At 33.1% G+C, this 21,495-nt stretch overlaps 1 protein-coding gene across 1 annotated transcript; it reads right to left on the reverse strand.

Annotated features, from left to right (window-relative positions):
* Nucleotides 1-333: 333 nt before the first annotated feature.
* Nucleotides 334-1,895, reverse strand: LOC127244760 (uncharacterized). Its single transcript, XM_051265243.1, has 2 exons — nucleotides 1,634-1,895; nucleotides 334-1,403 (listed from the first exon to the last, which is right to left on the reverse strand). Exon 2 carries the CDS (start codon nucleotides 1,314-1,316, stop codon nucleotides 423-425), a length of 894 nt encoding a protein of 297 aa, XP_051121200.1. The 5' UTR covers nucleotides 1,317-1,403; nucleotides 1,634-1,895; the 3' UTR covers nucleotides 334-422.
* Nucleotides 1,896-21,495: the final 19,600 nt, after the last annotated feature.

Below are 21,495 nucleotides of genomic sequence, written 5' to 3' on the forward strand. Positions count from 1 at the left end.
TTGCTCCTCTTAGGTAGTAATTGTTTTGAATTGAGTTTTTTTAGATTAGAATGCGATTAGACAATATTTCTTATGGGCGCACCTAGATTTATTTTCTTAATTAGGGGGTAGTTAACGGTCATACCTTAATTACCTACACTGTAAGGAAAAATTGGTTGTCAGAGCTTGTTGATAACTATAACCAATTTATTGATACTTTAATAAGAACTAACTTTATTGAATCAATGATAAAATACAAGTGCCATAACTGCATGATCCCTTGAGTCAGACATCTCCTTAATAGCTAGTTCTCCCTTAATTTAATTTTTTTTTTGTTTTATTTTCATTAGATAATAAAAGAAAACTCCCCCTTTTTATTTACTGCATTAAAACGCGAAAGAGTAAATCAAACAATCCCTGTAGAGACGATCCATTCCCCTGTATTACATTAAATTGTGATCACGGAATAGGTGAAATATTTGATTGACCGTGCGACAGGTTAGTCCCACTATGAATTTCTTGGTACTAGCATCCTCGATTATGTACTTTTTCTCCAGTGTCTCCCACAACTGCTTAGGCGTTAGCGCATGCCGATAGACATTGTATAGGGAGTCACTCAAGCCGTTCAGTACATAATTTTTGCACATAAAATTTGAGCGTTTCCAGGCTTTCAGGATTTGTGCTTTCTGTTCTTCCGAGGATCCTTCAGGCACAACCGGTGCATCTTCCATCAACCACTCTTTCAAATTCAACATGGTCAGATAAAATAACATCTTTTGCTGCCATGTTTCAAAATTCTGCCTGTTGAATTTTTTTGATTTTTCGATTGCCGCAACAACAGGCTGCCTGAAGGTTGCAGCAACAGGCTGCATTACGTGGTCCGCAACAACAATAGGCCATATACCCTCCAAGTCGTGTAGTTGTTGTCCAGCAGATGCAATGAGACCCTGCGCAAGTCCTGCAGCCATATGTTGCCGATGAGGCAGAACAACAACAGACTGTCTCACACGGGTATTAATAGGATCCAGTTTTTTCCTCCCAACAATAAGCTGGTTTGAGGTCGTAGCAACAGGCTGCGCTTCCTCCATGGCGGCCTTGAAGGCCTGTTCGTATGCTGCCTGCGCAACCTTCTCGGTAACAACCCTCTTGGTCCCCTCACGCGCCTCACGTCTGGCAGCAGCGGGTTCCGCAGCCTCACCGGTTGCGCGGGGTGGATAAGATCGTGGAACAGAGAGAACAAGAGTGTGAGACTCGCTGGAGTTAACCTCCTCGTTTGCTCCAATTTGAACATCGTCGTTCAGATTTCTATCGCCTTCATCGCGCATAGCGTCGATCATTCCTACATCATCAAGTACGTTCTAGGCAGCCGTGATTTAATCTTGGATCTCGGGAATTTCGTCAACGATCTCAGATTTTTGAATTCGCTTCAAGATTGTTGACAGAAAAATAGATTTGTTAGCAGATATGAGAAGTGACAAAATTCAAAAGAAAACCAAAAAAAATCTTATAACAAAATTGAATATCAGATTTAAATCAGATCGGAGCCTCGCGTAAACGCGATTTTTTTAAAGCAAATTATAGAACGGTAAATGCTGATCTGCGATAACGATCCGCGACGGCGAATCATGGGAAACAAAGAAGAGGAACTCTGCACCATATGTTTTCCAGCACCGAATTCCAGCCGCAGTGCGATAGAAATCCGCCGATGGCCGGATGGGAAATCACCTTAGTCTGCCTGCACCACTGCACGATTAGCCCTCTCCCATTAATGCTCTCCTCGAACCCCTCAGGCAAGATGTTGGTCTCGTCGGAGCTCACGATGTCCAGCCGAATTACCCACGCGAAATTGACGCCACTCATTTGCAGCCCGTAGGCCATCTCGAGGATGTCCTGCTTGCTGGAGGTGTGGGCGTGGCTGCCGATCGACACGTAGAGCACATAGCGTTTGGGCTTTGTGTTTAGCCATTCGGTGAAGTGGGACCAACCAATTTTTTTTTAAAAAATTATTATTATTATTTTTAAAATATTTTTTTATATTATATTTCTTTTGTTAATTTTGTTGTGTATTATTAAAAAACAATTTCTCTACAAAATAATTTGTATAATTAATTGGTCGGATGAGAAAGAGAGAAAGAAATCTAATCAATTATATAAATATACTTTTTTGAAACAAAAAGAAAATCGCTAACCGAATTGATCGGATGGAAAGAGAAAAAAAAATAGAATAAATTATATAAATAAATTTTTGTAGAACAGTGCAACCAATTAATTTTAAAAAATATATTTATTTTTCTTTCAAAATATTTTGGTATATTATATTTTTTATACTTTATTTTTTCTGAATTATTAAAAAAATTTATTGTACAAAATGTATATATTGATATATTTTAAATTTCTAATTAAATTTTTAAAATTTCATTGTACGAATATGAATATATAAATTTAAATAAATAATGAATATAAATATAGATATTTTGAAATAAAAATGAAGTGGTTGACTAAATTGGTTTTTTGTTTTGCGTATCCAACAAACTCGAAAGTCCCTGCATTAGTTTCGAGAAGCTGTGCGGATGGCTACCTGTTATTACGTAAATGTCCTTAATAGTGTAATATTTATTATTTTGAGCAGTTGTACGAAGTGGTAATAATATAGGCAAGTATGATTAAATTTGTCTACTAATACCCGCATTGTCACTTATACTGAGCATATTGAGTGTTGTTGAGGTTGTATTTTCCAATTCCATTTGTTATTTTGTAGTGATTTACTTGTAAAAAATATATTGATATGGATATACTTTTGTAGATCGTAACATTTACTTTATTAAAATAACTTAGTTACAATATTTTAATACTATGATATATTAAGAAATGCATTTGGAACTAATATAGGGGTTTTCTAGTTTGTTGGGCAGACAAAACAAAAATTATTTGAGTCCGAGTAGACGGCTGATCAATATATATCATTTGTACATGAATTAAATATTTAATTTAACTAAAATTAAATATTAAATAATACATAAATAATGTCTAAAAATATAATTCAAAAAACATATTAATTCATTTAATTTATACACAAAAATAATTACAAAATATACTTAAAAATTAATAACTTAGTAGTGCATGAATTATTGCGAGCAGCTGGGAGAAAACAGAATTAATGGGAGCAACTGGGAGTTGGGGGAGTCTGGCGGATTAAATGCAGCCGACCAGCCGTCGCTTGAATTCCGCACAGTAGCCGACTACGCTTACCTCTATGAAAAAGTTTCCCCGCTGAGTAAATGTAGCCGATCAGCTATAAATGCTTTCGCTGGTTTCTGTGCAAAATTAATACGACCGTCATTCAATTAATAATCATCGTACACAGATTTTTGTACTAATTAATACAAAACTGACATTTATTAAAAATTACGCAATAAATATTTAATAGAATAAAATATATTATTTATTTAAAAATATTTATTACGCCATCATTAAATATTTAAATTAGATTTTCTTATAATATTTAATTTAGCTAAAATTAAATATTTAAATAACACATGAATAATGCATAAAAATATAATTCTAAAAACACATCAATTAATTTAATTTATACACCAAAGTAATTATAAAATATAAACTTAAAAATTAATAACTTAATAGTGTAGGAATTAATTTGAACAGTTGGGAGAAAACAAAGAGTAAATGCAGGCTGACCGGCAGGAACTGGGGGAGTTTGACGTTAGCTACCAGCCGTCGCTTGAATTTCGCACAGCAGCCGACCAACCGTCGCTTAAATTTCGCAAAGCAGCCGACTTCGCTTACTTCTATGCAGAAGTTTCCGCCCTGAATAAATGCAATCGACCATCTATAAATGCTTACGCTGATTTATGTTAAGAATTAATACAACCGTTATTCAATTAATAATAATTGTACACAGATTTTTGCACTAATTAATACAAAATTGACATTTATTAAAAATTACACAACAAATATTTAATACAATAAAATATATTATTTATTTAAATATATTTATTACACCAACATTAAATATTTAAATTATATTTCTTTATAATATTTAATTTAGTTAAAATTAAATATTTAAATAAAACATAAAGAATGCATAAAAATATAATTTAAGAAACACATCAATTAATTTAATTTATACAACATAATAATTATAAAATATACTTAAAAATTAATAAATTAATATTTTACACACAAAATACAATAAATACAATTATTGAATTAAATTAATATAAATTATACCAAAACTCGATATAAATAAATAATTAATTTAATAAAAATAAGCTATAAAATATGTCAAAATCAAGAGTTATCACTAACCGACTTTCTCCTGGACGGCTGTCTCCAATCCTTCCCATGTGAGGCCAACCGACTCCCCCAGTGTTGGCTCTTTAAAATATATTTATATAATTCATTTTCTTTCTTTCTCTTATCATTCCATCCGAGGTTTCCCACTTCTTTCATTATTTTACATAATGTTTTTAAAATTAGTTGGTTGCACAGTTATAAAAAAATTATTTATATAATTCATTCTCTTTATTTCTCTCTTTTTTCCATCCCACCAATTCGGTCGGTCACTTTTTTTTTTTATTTCAAAATATCTATATTTATAGTATTTATTTATTTAAATTTATATATTCATATGATATAATTTTTAAAATTTTATTAGAAATTTAAAATATATTAATATATATCATTTTATAGAGAGTAATTTAATTCATACAATAAATTAACATCAAGAAAAATAAATCACAAACATTCTATCAGAACAAAAAAGCGACGTAGCCGTGCATATACGATCACTAGTATATATATATATATATAATTTTTTTTTTCAACGTGGGTTGATGAGAATTATTGATAATGATGGTGGAATTCGATGTCACGGTGGGTTTGACTTCTTGGGTCACCTTTTGACTATTGGAGGGTCCAAATTATGAGTGTTCTTATATAATATATATGTACATATTATTTTATCTTAAAATAATTATATTATACTTTCCATATTTTATATAATTTGTTTAATATTTCTATTTTCTTGATCAATTGTACAATTAATTAAATAATTCACCTTTACCTGCAATCAAAAAATTAATATATAATTTGTGTGATAATAATTTGTTTGTGTTAAAAAAAAAAAAAGTTTAAATTAAAATTAATATAATCGTTAAAAAATAAATTTTAAAAATTAAAGAAACTATAATTCAATAAAGAAAGGAACTTATATAATATAAGATCTAGTCTAAGAAATGATTTTAGTATAGAAGTTGCAATGAGTCATTGATTTAACTCGAGATAATTCTCATTATTATTGGTAAATTAGTTATAAACATTAACAAGGTCTAATATCCAATATTTTTTACTTGTATAAATTTTTAAAAAATTAAAGAAACTAAAATTCAATCAAGAAAGGAACTTATATATAAGATCTAGTTCAAAAAATGATTTAGTATGGATGTTGCATTGGGTCATTGATTTAACTAAAGATAATTCCCATTATTATTGATAAACTAGTTATAGGCATTAACAAACTCTCGTATTCAATTTTTTTTTTTTTTTTTTTTAATATGTAGACAATGAAGGTACACCTGGTGATTGTGGTTAATTAGAATAATAATCTTAGGTATGACCGTAGAAATTTAATTGTCTAATTATATTATGATCTAAAAAAACTAGTTCAAATTACTACTACATGCACGAAGCAGTTAGAATTTGATTGTATACTCAACGGGATATAACTATTCAACCCATGAGGATGGAGTCATGACCGTGAAGTCATGGGTTTAAACCTAACGCCTTCAGGTCTTATCTACGATATATGGTTTGACTAGTGTGACTTGCCTTGTCGGGCCTAGTTTGCAGGCTATTAGGTTTGGCCGGAGGGTTTACCCAGAATGCACTCGTCGAGTAGCGGCTTCAGATTTTCACGGTATAAACAAATATAATAAAATGAAAGTACAATTATGTTATCAAAAGATATAAAAGTACAATCACAGATACGCCATTCGAATTAACATTAAATCATTGACTTAAATAAATATTGGATCCTAAATACTCATTCAACTCAACAATATGAACGCTAAATTCTGAATTTATGCAAATAGCAATAATCAATAAGGATTCAATAAACATTCGAAAATCTTACACAATGCAAAATAAAAAATTTAACCAACCTTGAACTAAAAAAAGGTCTACTCAATATTTATGAAAAAATGAAGAAACCAATGGAAAAAGGCAGAAAGAGCATAAGATAAGTCTATCAGGGTGTGTTTGTTTGGGGCTTTGGATTTTGAGTTGGGATTTGAATAATAAAAATTTTGAATTTGAATAGTTGTATGATATGATATAAATAGGTGTTGATGTGATGTTTTTAATGTAAAATTGATTTTTAGTATAATATAAAAAATGAAAAATAGATGTTTGATTTGATGTTTTTGGAGAGGGGAAATGAGATAAATAGTGTATTTAAAATTCAATTGCCCAAACAAAAGTTTCATTTGTTTGCTGTGGAATGGCTCGTGCGGCCGTCGAACAGTTTTTGAACCACACTGCACACTTCTGCACTGTTTTGCACGCCTAAATCACGCCACCTCAAATTTTATGTTAAGACATTTTTCTAAATCTTGACTCTTAGAGCTAAAGTTTCCTTAAATATTTTTTTTCAACTATTCTTATTTTTCATCAATATTGTCAATTAAGTCGTAACCCTACAAAATATTCAAATATGCCAAATTCAAAAGAATCCATATCAAATCAATTAAAATACTTTCAGAATATAAATAATTAAAGTGTGAGCTACATATATTTGTCCCACATAATTTTTTTCTTTTTCTTTTTCTTTTTAATAATTATACACTTTAAGTATATTTTAATATTATAACCTATATAAATATTTTTTAATTAAATTAATTAGTTATTTTTTAATTAAATTAATTAGTTATCTTAGATTATTTGTATTATACAATAATTATTAATTATACCCTTGTCTAGATTTCTATATCTACAAGAAACCAGATAAATAAGTTGGTGCTGAAAATTATTATATCGTGATAATATCAAAAAGTTATCAAAAATTAAAATTCGATAATCAAAATAATTTATCAAAATACTTTTGATATCAATAATATTTTATTGAAATAAATTCAATAATCAAGTCGATGTAGAACCTCTCTCCGAAAAAACGAATATGTCCAGGTAGCGCCTCCTCCAATTCGTGGCATAACATTCTCAAAAATAAAACTACGTTAGTCTCTAAATTAGGTTACACTCTAATATTTTGGAATTCCAACGAACTAAAATGGAGGGACAAAGAGCTATGTTGGGAGGCTAAGGGAGAGAAGAACTTTTCCAAAATATTAATCGGAAATTTGCCGAAAAATATGCCGAAAATGGACAAGAAGAAGAAGAAAAGAAGATGCTCGGTTTGGTATGATTGAAATTAGTGGGGAGAGGGTCTTTGATAGGAACCTCCACCATGCGAGGTAATCAATGCCCAAGCCGAAATCACTGGTTCCATAAATATTATATTTAATTTCGGTCATAAATACCGAAATTTAATTTTAGTATAAATATAATATTTAAATTTACAATATTCAAATAATCATGCATGCATGCATGGACTTTTTCGGGGTAAAATTATTATTTTTTTTTTTGGACTAACCAAATAGTATTTGACTCGAGTCAATTTTATGATTTTTGTGTTCAGACTGGACGGGAAGCGCACCCGCATGTAGATCATTGACATGCCATATTTTAACCAATTTATGCCCATCTTATGTAATAAAATTGTATTTAAACACAATTTATTTGTATTACAACTTCCAACATGGGGTAAATAACTAATTAATTAATTAATTGTCCCTTAGATACTTATATAGTCCAATGACTATATTTAGCCCAACTCCAAATAACATACATTCAATCCAAATTAGTCCAATTAATTTGGTTTATCTGCTTGTTCATTTTCACTCAGCGATTAATCAGTTTTAAAATTATAAATTAAATTCAAAATTAAATTTCATCGATCAAATAATTAACCAATTATTCAACAATTTTCCATATGAGTGGAAATGTCCCGAATTTGGACAAGGCACAACTCAATTCCAAAGACATCAGCGCCTCCTGATAAAGAGTTTGTCATTTTGAATCTTCATTAGTCAATATTATTGTATACATTGGTGGCCTAGTTGACACGATGCATTGAACTATTCCACTTTAACATGCATTTTAGTCAATAATATTGACATGTCATTATCTCAACCTTATTTTGTTCTCACGTTTTGATATTTCAGTTATGGATCATATCTTTGGATTCATAAGTGTTTCATTTGAAGCGACATTCACTTCAAACTTATATAAATAATCCTATCTTAAAGTATTCAACTCTACATTTAAGATTATTAAGAGTCAATGACTCAACCTCACCACTTTACACTTCGTAACACTCGTTGTGTTTCGGAGAATGGTGATCGAGTGTTCGTGTCGAACTAATAGAGCTTAGTTTTCTCATTGAACTAAAGTTTGGAATTTCTAATGATTTGGTTGGATTACCATTGTAATTCTCTCTTAATTTTGAGATTTCAGATCCATTATCTTTAATAGTTTATACATTTGATCATAATATAACTCTTTTGTTAGCTTAGTAGATCCGTAAGATTCTCTATTGGCCTGACATAGTAAATAGTCATAACTCTATTCGTGATCATTATATTACAAGATTGTGTCTACATCGGATATGTTGGGATTTACCATTTACTATTTTAAATTTCATTATTACTTTTTGCTATGGCAGCTTTGCCATTACATGTATGATTATTGGATGTACTAGCTTTGTCCAAAATAAAAATTATCCATATAATTTCTAATTCATTCAGCTTCTTCATTGATTTTATCGAAAGTGATGATTTCTGATTCCATAATGGATCAAGTTATACAAGTTTGTTTCGTAGATTTTCAAGAAATTGCTCGACCTTCGATGGTGAAGACATATCCACTTATAGATAATGAATCTTTTGTGTGAAATATTAAGTTAACGTTACAGTTCCCTTCAAGTATTGAATGTCTTGTGTAGTGTATATACCAGAGTGAAAAGTATATATTTCAAATAACTCAAGATTGTCACTAAGGCTATACATAGTCTACCGTTCTCCTAGCGTTGGGAGACAATACTTTCACTTTAGTTAGACTACCCCCACACTTTTAATATATGTATGAAAGTTTCTTATGTTTTTGCAATTAATAGGGAGTTTATTATAGGGGTGAGCAAAATATCCGAAATCTGAAAATCCGATTCAAACCAAATTGAAATTTAAAATTTGGTTCAGATTTTCATATTGGTTCGGATTGAATTTCTGATAATTTCGAATTTTCGGATCGGATCGGATTGGTATACTTAAAATCCGAACCAATCTGAAATCCGAAATATAACATTTTAATATATTATTTTATTAGAAAATATTATATTTTAATATAAAAAAACTCAAAATTATTAATTATATTTTAATATATTTAATTTTTACATATTATATATATATATATTTAATATCATAAAATAATAATAAAATATAAAGGAATTTAAAAATAAAAAAAATTAAAAATATTTAGAATTTCGGATTTTTCAGTTTGGTTCGAATTTTTTAGTTCGAATTTCGGATATTCGGGTTGATTCGGATTTGGCAGAATCCGAACCGAAAATCCGAATGCTCACCCCTAGTTTATCCTTACCTTTTAGTGAGATTATGTTTAGAATATAACATGCAATTAGAACTGTTACCCCCACAATCTTTTGGGTAATCCTGAATTAATCAGTAAGAAATTCATAATTTTTTTTAAAAGTTCGACATTTACGTTCTGCAACGTCATTCGATTGGGGTGAGTATGAAGTCATTGTCTAATGAATTATGTCGCATAATTATTTTAACAGAGCTATATATTCGCATCCCCAATTTCTTCGAGTTGTCTTAATCTTACATCCTAATTGATTCTTTGCGTTCCTTTTTAAGGCATCTATTGTTTCTTATTTTTCCTTAACAAGTAAATGTAGCAATATCTCGTGGAATCATTTATTAATGTGATAAAAAAAATTTTCCTCCAATTCGCACACATTTTAAATCATAGATATCAATGTGAATTAATTTCAATGGCATTGTATTTCTTATTACTAAAGGAAACAGTAATTTTGTCGTATTTGCTTCCATACAAACTTCACATTAAGTTTGAGTGTTGACTTCTTTAACATGTAGTATATTGAAATTTACTAATCCTTTTATAATATTTAAATTAATTTCATAATCTACAATACCATAAATTGAAACATTTAAAATCGTATTTTGTTATGCCCAACATATATAAACGTCTTTCGATAATTATTTAATACTTGTTAGATATAATAATTTTTCAACAAATGAAACATAGGGAATATATATTCTTTCGTTACAAACTTAATATTAAAATTTTATTTTTTAATATATTAAATAAAAGTATAAAGCAAAATTACTACAAAATACATTTGAAATATAGCAATGATTATTTCTTACTATATTATGTAATTTTATAAAATTTAATATTTATTTTGAACAGTAGTTTTAATGTATATGACAAAATAATACTTTTATGTAAATAATAAAATTGAATTCCAGACTTCAAAAATAAATAAAATAATATAATTATATTGTTCTATTGTATTATTCGAATAATATAATTATTTTATATCTATAGAATACTTTTTAAAAATTCAACACATTCATGAAGGTGTGTAATTAATATTGGTCATAATTTAATTATTCTTATAGTATTTTAAGTAAAATAGTAAAATAAACTTTTGTTGTGAAATTTACTTTAAAATGCAATAAATATTTATTGGCTGCCTATCGTAATATATAAATAAATAGATGATGTATATTTCTTCAAAGTTAACTTTTTAAACATGATATTAAAAATCTTGTGTTTGAATCGCACCATATGACAGGTAGACAATCACAACCGCGGCTTTCTCTATATCATTGAGCATCTATTCAAATTTGCTTTGTTTAATTAAAAAAAAAAAAGTAAATTATTATTATTATTATTTTTTGTCCCGTAATCGAACTATTTTATTATTTTAGTTCCATAATTGGAGATTGTTTTAAAATAGTTTCATAACTAAAAAAATTTCGCGCATTTTAGTCCTTCAGTGCCTGAGATGTCTGCATGGCATGCCGGGGCACAACGTGGCCAGATAAGCACCACCAGGCGGACATGTGGATATGAAGCCTGATTATATCCTAAATTTTAGGGATATGATTTAGATATGATTCGAAGATAATATCCGAGATTTAGATATATGATTTGGATATTATTATCATAGGCATAGGCTATAAATATCCATGTATTCTCACTTTAACATGTGCCTGCGTATTTTATAGTAAAATTCCTGGCTTGGCAGCGCCCCCAGACGTAGATCATCGTGATCAAACTGGGTTACCAAATTCTTGTGTTCTTTTGTCTTTGTTGTCTCATCTCGATTTCTTGGAAATTTCCGTAACATTTTATTTTTTTGAAATTAGAATAGTTGATATAGTTAAAATGGAAAAAAAAATCATAATATAATTAAAATATATCAATTTTAGTTCAAATATAAGTATTTATTGAGTATGTTCTTTTGGAAGATTTTGTCTAAAATTATACTATTTAGCAAAAATTTCAATACATTAATTGGATGTTTGTAAGAGAAATTTTTTTTGCTAAAATTATACTATTTAGCAAGAATTTCAATACATTAACTGCCGCGTCACCTCCGTCATGTCCGCGTCAGCAATTTTCGTTAGTTTTTTAACGATGGAACCAAAATTGATAAAAATTGTTTATAATGGGACCAAAATTGATTGAAATTGTTTATATTGGGACCAAAATTGATGAATTTTTTATATTTGGACCAAAATTGATAAATTTTGGTTATATTGGGGCCAAAATTAATGAATTTTTTATATTGAGACCAAAATTAATTAATTTTAATTATATTGGGACCAAAATTAATTTTTTCCCTTACATTTATTTGCCATATAAAATATATATGAATGTGATTTACCATTAAAAAAAAAAGAAAAAAATCAATTCAACAATTGTACATGTATAATTTGGCAGGTAGGTCCATGCCAAATAGAAGTTTCTAAATAAAAAAACAAAATATGGGACCTATCCACTTATTATAAATGTATATACATTCCCAATATATATTTTATACTCTCATAAAAATCGAATATTCAATCTAAAATATATATTTTATATTACCGATACAATTTTTTATACCACAAGCTAAAAAAATTCTTAAATAAGAACATTAATAGTTTGTTTGCTTTGTCCTAAATAAACAAACTTTTTGTTTTTTAATTTCAAATTGAAATCAATATTATTTATATTATACAATTTTTTAATAAATTTTTTTTTTATTTTTTTCACAAAATATCATATTAATATATTATTTAAACAAAAATTCAAATTAACACCACATTTTAAATTGATTTCAAAATAAAACTAAACAATAGATTTTAAATATATAAACTACAATAAATGAAAAACTGGGACAATGTTCAAAATAAACAAAATCAATTTCGATAATAATATATAATTTTTTGAAATTTTTTTTTTGGTTTCAATATAATCAAAATTAATCAATTTTAGTCCAAATATAAAAATTTATTAATTTTAGTCAAAATATAAAATAATTCAATCAATTTTAAAAAATTATTAACAAAAATACTGACGTAGACATAACAAAACTAACTGATGTGAAATCTGACCAATGGATACGTGTTCCAAAACAATATCGCCGTGTACAAAATTACTATTACTATATGCAATATTAATACTTCAAGACAAAGACATTGACTAAAAGGCTGTTCGGCTGCTCATCATTATTAATTTATTTGCCTAGGATGAGTTTTTTTTTTTTGTTTGTTTGTTTGATCCAAATAAATTAATATCAATTTAATTAAACATATTTTCTTAAAAGTAATCATAATATTTATTTTTAAATAATAAAGATATTATTTAATAATTATATATTTTTATAAAATTATACTTTATATCCGACATCAATATTTATATGATCGAACAAAATTTTTTTAAAAAAATAAATAAATATATAACAACAATTATAATAAAACAAAAATAAAAAAATAATATTTTTTTACTGTAAATGCTAATATTTTTTTATAAAAAAATAAACAAATTTAAATAACATTTTTATAAATATATTTAATATATTCTTTTTTAACTTAAAATTCAAAATTTTAAAAAATAACAGTAATAGGTCCACCGCTAGCTACATCTTATTATAAAAACTCCCCGTAGTAGTATTGAGTTTAAATTCAGTTTCTCTTATTAAAAGGTTGGTTTGTACTCTCTCTTTTTTAATATTGATTTATATTTAATCTTATTTTTTACTTTTCGTTATACAGTGAAATATAAATAAAATGTACCCTTAAAATATATTTAAATATTTCAAATGTCTTTTTATATACTTATAATATGTTATGCTCTATCTATATTACATTTCGTTCTATCCAAATTGTTCAAATGATAGATTTCTATTTATTTTTTGCGTAATTTTGTATGTGTATTTTGAAATAAAAAATAAAATAAAATAATATTTACAATCACATTTTATTGTGGTGGTGAGGTAGAAAACTACTACACGCTTGTCAGATCCCTAAAGAACATCTTATACTCATCATTCTTGGTTATGTACCACAATACATTGAAATTTCTCCTCCTCCGTGCATCTGATCATTCTCATTTCCCTTCAAACTTATTCATATTGATTGATATTTCTAAATTTGCACAAACATTATTGTGTTATCGGAGTATACTTGTAAAATAAAATATATACTGTAAGAATTACAATTGACAAATTTATTGAAATACAATCCAAAATATGTACGTAAAATTTAAATAAAACTATGATATTTATATATATATGTATTGATGACTCCAAATATGAACATATTCTTAGTTTGACAAAACTGTGTATTACTTGAATTTTTGTATAAAAACCATCATAATAACTTGTTAATGGCATATATTATTGATCTATATCGCTTGACATGGTCCAGAGTTCGTTGTTGAGATTATTAACAATTTTTGCCCTTTTTAAGCGGTATTCTGGTGCCAGAAAAAGCTAAGGCAAACGCCACAAGCGGTAGCCACTTCCGCTCGCAAGCGACTACTGCATCACCTAGAAATGACTAAGGTAAAAGAGACAAGCGGTAGCTTCCATCGCTCGCAAGCAACAGTCTCTCCCGCTTGCAACCGACGGTCCAGACACCCACCACTGCAGAGTGACAGCAAATATTGACTAAGTGTTCCAACTGCAGCGGTACAACCATTCCACTTCCAGCCAGCACAAGCAAGCATAGCTGCGCTGATGCCCTCCAGCCCTCCGGCAAGCGAGGAAGATCTGAGCCCTTACTATCCTATGCAAGCGAAGCGGGCATCCTAGGAGTTATGACCAGCAACAGTTTCAACAGAATAACTGCCATCAACCGCCTAACTGCCTAGCGGTTGGAACTGCCTGCAACCATTCCTTTTCACCTACTATAAATAGGGCCCAATATTTCTATGTGAATATACTTCGATTTTAGAGTATTTTAGCAATTAATTTCTGCGCAATCTAGCTGTCTTCCTGTTCTTTGAGAGCTCCAACCCTGTAAAGGAGTTCTCCACAGGAATGACCAAGGGAGTAGGGATTTCCGTTCTCCCTTGGCGAAGACTTTACCGCTTTCTTAGAATAACTTACTGCTTTCAATTACAACTTTGTAGTTTTAGCATTTCCAGCTTTATTAGTAAGTAATGAAATATCATTCAGTTCTTCATATATATTCATTCAACATTCTCTTCATACTTACATAAACTTTGAATTTAAAGAATTTCATTTCACTGGTTTAGAACATGAGAAGAATTGATTATCTAAGCCTTGTCTTTTGCCAAAAGCGTTTTCAAGGTAGTTCAATGTAGTTAAGTACGCGGGAGCCTTGTTGACCTGCTTAACTACTGTTCAGAATTCAATGTTGATTAAAAAGAGGTAAAAGAAGGGTAAAGCCACTAATGAGGCAGAATTTGAGATAATTCATTGGGCATAGCCGGTGGTCTATTAGGTCACAGAAATTCCTAGTGACAGTGAGGTTTCTTTATTATAATATTCCAATTCTGGTTGTCATTGAAGTTATGTTCTAAATCCCTTAAGGTCAAATTCCAGTGTTAAGAATTCTTTACAATTCAGTTTATATATTTACATTATCTCCTTCCACCGTTTTCGTATCATACATATACTTCCGTTAACACACTTACTCCGCTTGCTCACTACATCCAGGAAAACCTAGCCATTAAGTAACGCACAAGTCAGACACAACATCTTTCCCTCACTCTCCACCGCTTACATATATACATATATACATCTTGTGCCATCCGCTCATGTCCCGTTCACTCGGTAATCGCCATCCGCTCATATCCCGTTCACTCGATAACCGTATCCGCTCATGTCCCGTTCACTCGGTTACCGTTGGCACTTCACCGTTCACCTCCGCCCCACTCGTTTCTGCTCACTCTTTACCGCTTTCACTTATCGCTTTCCTTAGACTAAAAATCTGGATCCGCTGCAGAGCGGGTCCTTTACTGCATTTTTCGCCGCTTTCTCAAGATATATACTTGTTTTGAAATTGATGACTTAAAATCCATGTGTTCGACCTGAAAAATCACCAGTAAAAAGAGTATAAATAATTGTGATAACTACTCAGAGTCTACAACCACAATTTTTACTATATCTGACCGCCTCCTATAAACATTCACTAATAGATTTTTGAATATAAATTCCCTGTGAAAATGTACAAATTATATTCCAGCAAATTTTAGTTATCATAATTTGGCGCCGTTGCCGGGGAGTTTAAACTCATGAAAAGTATTCTTGTTAAGATCTTTTGAAGCGCCATAATTTACTCTTTAATTGTTGTAATTTTTTTAAATTGTTTCCCACTAACTCTGGTTTTAACTTTTTATTCTTGTGTGGCTATTTTTATGTAGGGGTCCGAAGCGTTTTCAGCGTCCCACGAGTTGTACTCTTTCCGCTCGTTCACAGAGACGTCTGTTTCGAGAACAAGTCAGAGAAAAGCTCATGGCCAACCAAGGAAACGCCACCGCTCCTTCTACTATTGTCCCAGCTTTCTAGACTGCCGCCGGGACTTCCTCAAACTCTGCCACATCTGCATCTTCGTAGGAGGTGCCGCTCCATATCCCCACTGTGGTCCCCATTGTCATTCCCCACGCGTTGACACCTATTTAGGAATAGCTCATGAGAGCCCTCGGCAGCATTCAACAGGGAATGGATGGGCTACAAGTGCACCTCGCTCAGGTGGAGAAAGCCCAAGCTGCACAAGGAGTGTTTATTGCTGCCCAAGCAGCTCAAGCTGCCAACACCGCTGCGACGCCCGCTGCCATCACTACCCCACCACCTACTGCTAAGCCTAAGCAGAGGGCTGAGGGACACATGGCTGTTCAACGCCCGTTTGCTGAAGTCCCCATGGACGTTCACTATTAGTCCCTTCTCAGCAACAATTTCAACGGCCACAACAGTTCACTGCACAGCAATATCATCAAGGGGGATTTTATCCACATCAACAACAATATTTTCAAGCCCCCCTATTTTCCGTAGCAGACATCTGTTTTTACCCAACCTCCCACAGCGGCCCAAGCACCGCTGAGTCTGGAGCAACACAGAGCGTGCAAATAAGGAGTTCCAAAGAAATACATCTGCCTTATTAAAATGCTGGAGATCCAAGTCGGGCAGATAGCTGAAGCCATGAAGCTGAAGCATAATGGAATGTGCCTGGGACAGTCAAGACTGTCCCGAACCAAGCAAAGGCCATCGAAACAAGGGGTGGGAAGCGGACGCAATCACCACCGTTGCCAGACAGAGGTATTAATACTCCTCATACCCCTATTGTTGCTAATTTGCCTATGCAGGATGAAATTATACAGATTCCAGCTGAGGAAGAAGGTCCATCCCAATTGCGAGCGATACCAGCCGCTCGGGTGCCTGAATCGAAGGAAAATGGTCCCGCTCAGTCGTTGGCTCGAGCCCCCTTTCCTACATGACTTGGGAAAAAGGATAATTCCAAGGAATTTGATAAGTTTGTACATACTTTCCTTAGTCTTCAAATTACTAAACCATTTACTGATGCTTTGTCACAGATGCCACATTACGCTAAGTTTATCAAGGATATTATCAATTGCAAGCGGGCATTTCCTGACGAAGTAGTAGCGGTGCAGCTGGAAAGTGTGTGCGTATTTAAGGAGGACCTCCCAAAGAAACTCAGTGATCCTGGGAGTTTTATTATTATTTGTACAATAGGAAATTTAGAGCCGATTAGGGCATTATGTGATCTAGGAGCAAGTATCAATTTTATGCCCTTCTCGCTTTTCTCTAAATTAGGGCTTTATGAATTAGAAGCATGCAGAACTGTAATTCAGCTTTCCGATAAATCAATAAGACTTCCTAAAGAAATTATTTGTGATGTACTCGTGCAAGTAAACAAATTTATTTTCCCTGCAGATTTCATTATAATGGAAATGAGCGAAGATCGCGAAATTCCAATCATTCTAAGGAGACATTTCCTAGCCACCGCTCAAGCTACTATAAACGTTGCCCAAGGCAAAATATCATTGAGTTTTGGTGGTGATAAAGTCACATTTTCCATGAACAAAGCACTGCGCCAACCTCAAGAAGAAAATTGTGATTTTATCAAAGAGTTAAGAATTATCAACTTTTGAGAACTGTATAACACTTGATAATCTGGAAGGAATTTCAGATAATGGGTCGCTCGAGCTGGAAACTGAAGAGGACTCCAGTGAGGCAAGCGGTGAGACACCAGCACCCACTGAGTCTATAGAGCAAGCCATGAGGGAATCAGTGAGCGACACCGGCATAAAGGACGAGCTGAAAAAATTACCTGAGCATCTGAAGTATATATTCCTTGCCCCGGAGGAGACTTACCCGCTGATAATCTCCGCTTCACTGTTGCCGGACCAAGAGGCTCAGCTTGTTTCACTTCTCAAAAGAAGGAAAGTGGCGTTTGCATGGAAAATTACAGACATCAAAGGAATCAGCCCAGCGGTGTGTATGCACCATATTAGGCTGAACGCTGATGCAAAGCCATGCAGACAACCTCAACGGCGTTTAAATGAAAATATGCAAGAGGTGGTAAAGAAAGAGGTGATCAAGCTGTTCGATGCAGGAATAATATACCCTATCAGTGACAGCCAGTGGGTTAGCCCAGCCCAGGTGGTTCCCAAGAAAGAAGGCCTTGTCGAACAAACAAGCGATGAGGGGGAGGTCTTTATGACAAGACCTGTCACTGGATGGAGGGTCTGCATCGACTACAGAAGATTGAATGCAGCCACGAAGAAGGATTATTTTCCACTTCCCTTCATTGATCAATGCCTGGAGAAGCTCGCATGACACGAATACTACTGTTTCCTCGATGGCTACTCAGACTACCATCAGATTCCCATCAAACCGGAGGACTGTGAGAAAACTACATTCACGTGTCCATATGGTACTTTCGCTTACAGAAGGATGCCATTCGGGCTCTGCAACGCCCTGGCCACCTTCCAGCGGTGTATGTACCATATATTCAGTGATCTCCTGGACTCATGCATAGAAGTGTTTATGGATGACTTCTCGGTATATGGCAAGACATTTTCCAGATGCCTGAATAATCTGGAAAAAGTACTTCTCCGGTGCATTGAGACTGATCTCATGCTGAACTGGGAGAAGTGTCATTTAATGGTAAACGAAGGAATTGTCTTAGGCCATAAGATCTCATCTGCTGGGATAGAGGTAGACAGATCAAAAGTTACTGTAATCGAAAAGATTCCAGCGCCCTTGAATGAGAAGGAGTGTGAAGTTTCTTTGGACACGTGGGGTTTTACCGCCGTTTCATCAAGGGCTTCAGTCAAATCACACAACCGCTCACTGCGTTGTTGTGCAAGGATTCTCACTTTCACTGGTCAAGTGAGTGTGAGGAGGCTTTCCTCGTCTTGAAGGAAAAGCTGACCACCGCTCCTATAATTTTGGCACCAGTGTGGAGCGAGCCATTCGAGTTGATGACGGATGCAAGCGACTATGCCGTCGGCGCTGTACTAGGGCAAAGAGTGGAATCCAAGTTAAATGTCATATACTATGCAAGCAAATCACTGGATTCCACTCAAAAGAATTACACTACAACTGAGAATGAGCTGCTAGCTATTGTCTTCGCTTTAAAAAAATTCAGACAATATCTCATCGGAAACAAGACTATTGTTCATACTGATCATGCAACTATAAGGTATTTGATGAAGAAGAAGGAGACAAAGACCCGCTTGATTAGATGGGTCATGTTGCTCCAAGAATTTGACATCGAGATTAAGGATAAGAAAGGGAAGGAAAATCATGTAGCAGATCATCTCAGCAGGTTAAGGCAAGAAGAGGACATATCTCCTTGAATCAATGAACTATTCCCAGACGAAAAGCAGTTCCTGGTGCAAGCGAAGGAGCCATGGTTTGCTGACTTGGCCAATTTCTTAACTACAGGACAGTTTTCTGTACATACTGTACAACGGGAAAAGAAGAGATTGCTCAGTTTGGCAAAGGACTATTTTTGGGATGAACCCTATTCGTTTAACATCGGCTCAGATGGGATAATCCACCGCTGTGTAGCGGAGTCTGAGATCCCGCTGATCTTAAATGAATGTCATGGGTCCCATGTAGGAGGGCATTTTACTGGCCTGCGCAAAGCGGCCAAAGTTTTGCAGTCAAGCTTCTTTTGGCCTACCCTACGGAAAGATGCTGATGCCTTTGCCAAATCTTGCGACAAGTGCCAAAGACAGGGGTCCATCTCGAAGAGAGATGAGATGCCCCAAACTAGAGTCTTGTTTGTGGATATATTTGATATATGGGGGATAGACTTTATGGGCCCCTTTTCGAAATTCAAATGGGAAATTATACATTCTGGTGGCAGTGGATTATTTGAGCAAGTGGGTTGAAGCGCAGACACTCCCTACTAATGATGCTCGATCTTTGATCCGCTTCCTAAAGTATACTATATTCCCAAGGTTCGGGGTTCCTAGAACGATAATAAGCAATGAAGGTACCCATTTTGTGAATAGGGCGCTGCAATCTTGCCTTCAACAATATGGTGTTCGTCAACATCTGACTACCCCTATCACCCACAAGCAAGCGGTCAGGTGGAAGTTTCAAATAGAGAAATCAAACACATCCTCCAGACCACAGTAAACAAAAGTCGCAAGAATTGGGCAGAAAAATTGGACGATGCGCTGTGGGCATACAGAACAGCTTTCAAAACTCCAATTGGAATGTCCCCATACCGGCTTGTGTATGGAAAAACCTGCCATTTACCTCTGGAACTCGAGCATTGCGCGTATTGGGCTATCAAGTATCTAAAATTTGATCTTCTCCCCACGCAGGAGAAGCGCACCAAAAGATTGCTCGATCTGACTGAGTTCCGTTATCTTGCATATGAAAGTGCGAAACTCTACAAGGAAAAGATGAAATTCTATCACGACAGGAAGTTTAAGAAGAAAGAATTCGCTGAGGGATCCAAGGTTCTTTTATATGACACTAGGCTCCACTTGTTCCCAGAAAAATTGAGATCACGGTGGACTGGGCCGTATATAGTCAGACAAGTGCTGCCAAGTGGAGCCACAAGGGTAAGTAATGCCCAGAGAGAGTGATGCCTTCCTTGTCAATGGAGCGACACTGAAACCCTATATCGAAGGGCCTATTTTGCAACAGGCCTATGCAAATATTAATCTGGTGGAGGTTCAGAAGCTCGTTTTGTGATGGAATTATACAAAGAAATCCAGAAGCCTAATTTTATATCCGCCAATTTTACAGCTTTCCTTTACCGCTTTCCTAATTAGATTTTACCGCTTTCATAGTTAAAAATTTACAGCTTTCTTTTAGCGCTTTCATAGATAGATTTTATAAGTCTCTTTACCACTTTCATAGTTTAAATTTCCAGTTTTTGTTATCGCTTTCATTATAGTAGTGTTATTGCTTTAAATAGTTAGGATTATTGCTTTTTAGAAGTAGTGTAATGTTAGAATTTTAACTTCTAGCCTAAGCCTGACTCAAGCCACTCATCGCTTCACTTGTCTCACCCTGATACTTACTGGAAGAGCAGTATCGCTCACCCAATACCGCTTCCATCACCGCTTGAGTGTCATCCTTAGGTAAATAGAAGTGTTACTTTACCCGCTCACCCACCCTAAAAACCCACCCTTATACTTTTTTAATTAGTATAGTGAACTAGGCAGCACCCCGCTTGCCCCTCTAGACGAGCGACATAAAGTCTTAAATACCCCAGTCAACAGTTATTTTTCACTTTTACCTTACAGTAACTTCCTCAAGAAGCTTCAGTAACCGCCACTTCTCCACTCAATTTTTTTTCAAAATCTCGATTCTTCAGCCAATAATATCTTCAT

Source organism: Andrographis paniculata, unplaced genomic scaffold (genome assembly GCF_009805555.1).
Source record: "Andrographis paniculata isolate CXL003 unplaced genomic scaffold, ASM980555v1 Contig21END, whole genome shotgun sequence".
Lineage (NCBI taxonomy): Eukaryota > Viridiplantae > Streptophyta > Magnoliopsida > Lamiales > Acanthaceae > Andrographis > Andrographis paniculata.

Excerpts from the sequence above, each read along its gene's own strand:
- LOC127244760 (XM_051265243.1), bottom strand. The coding sequence starts at position 1,316 with ATGATCGACGCTATGCGCGATGAAGGCGATAGAAATCTGAACGACGAT.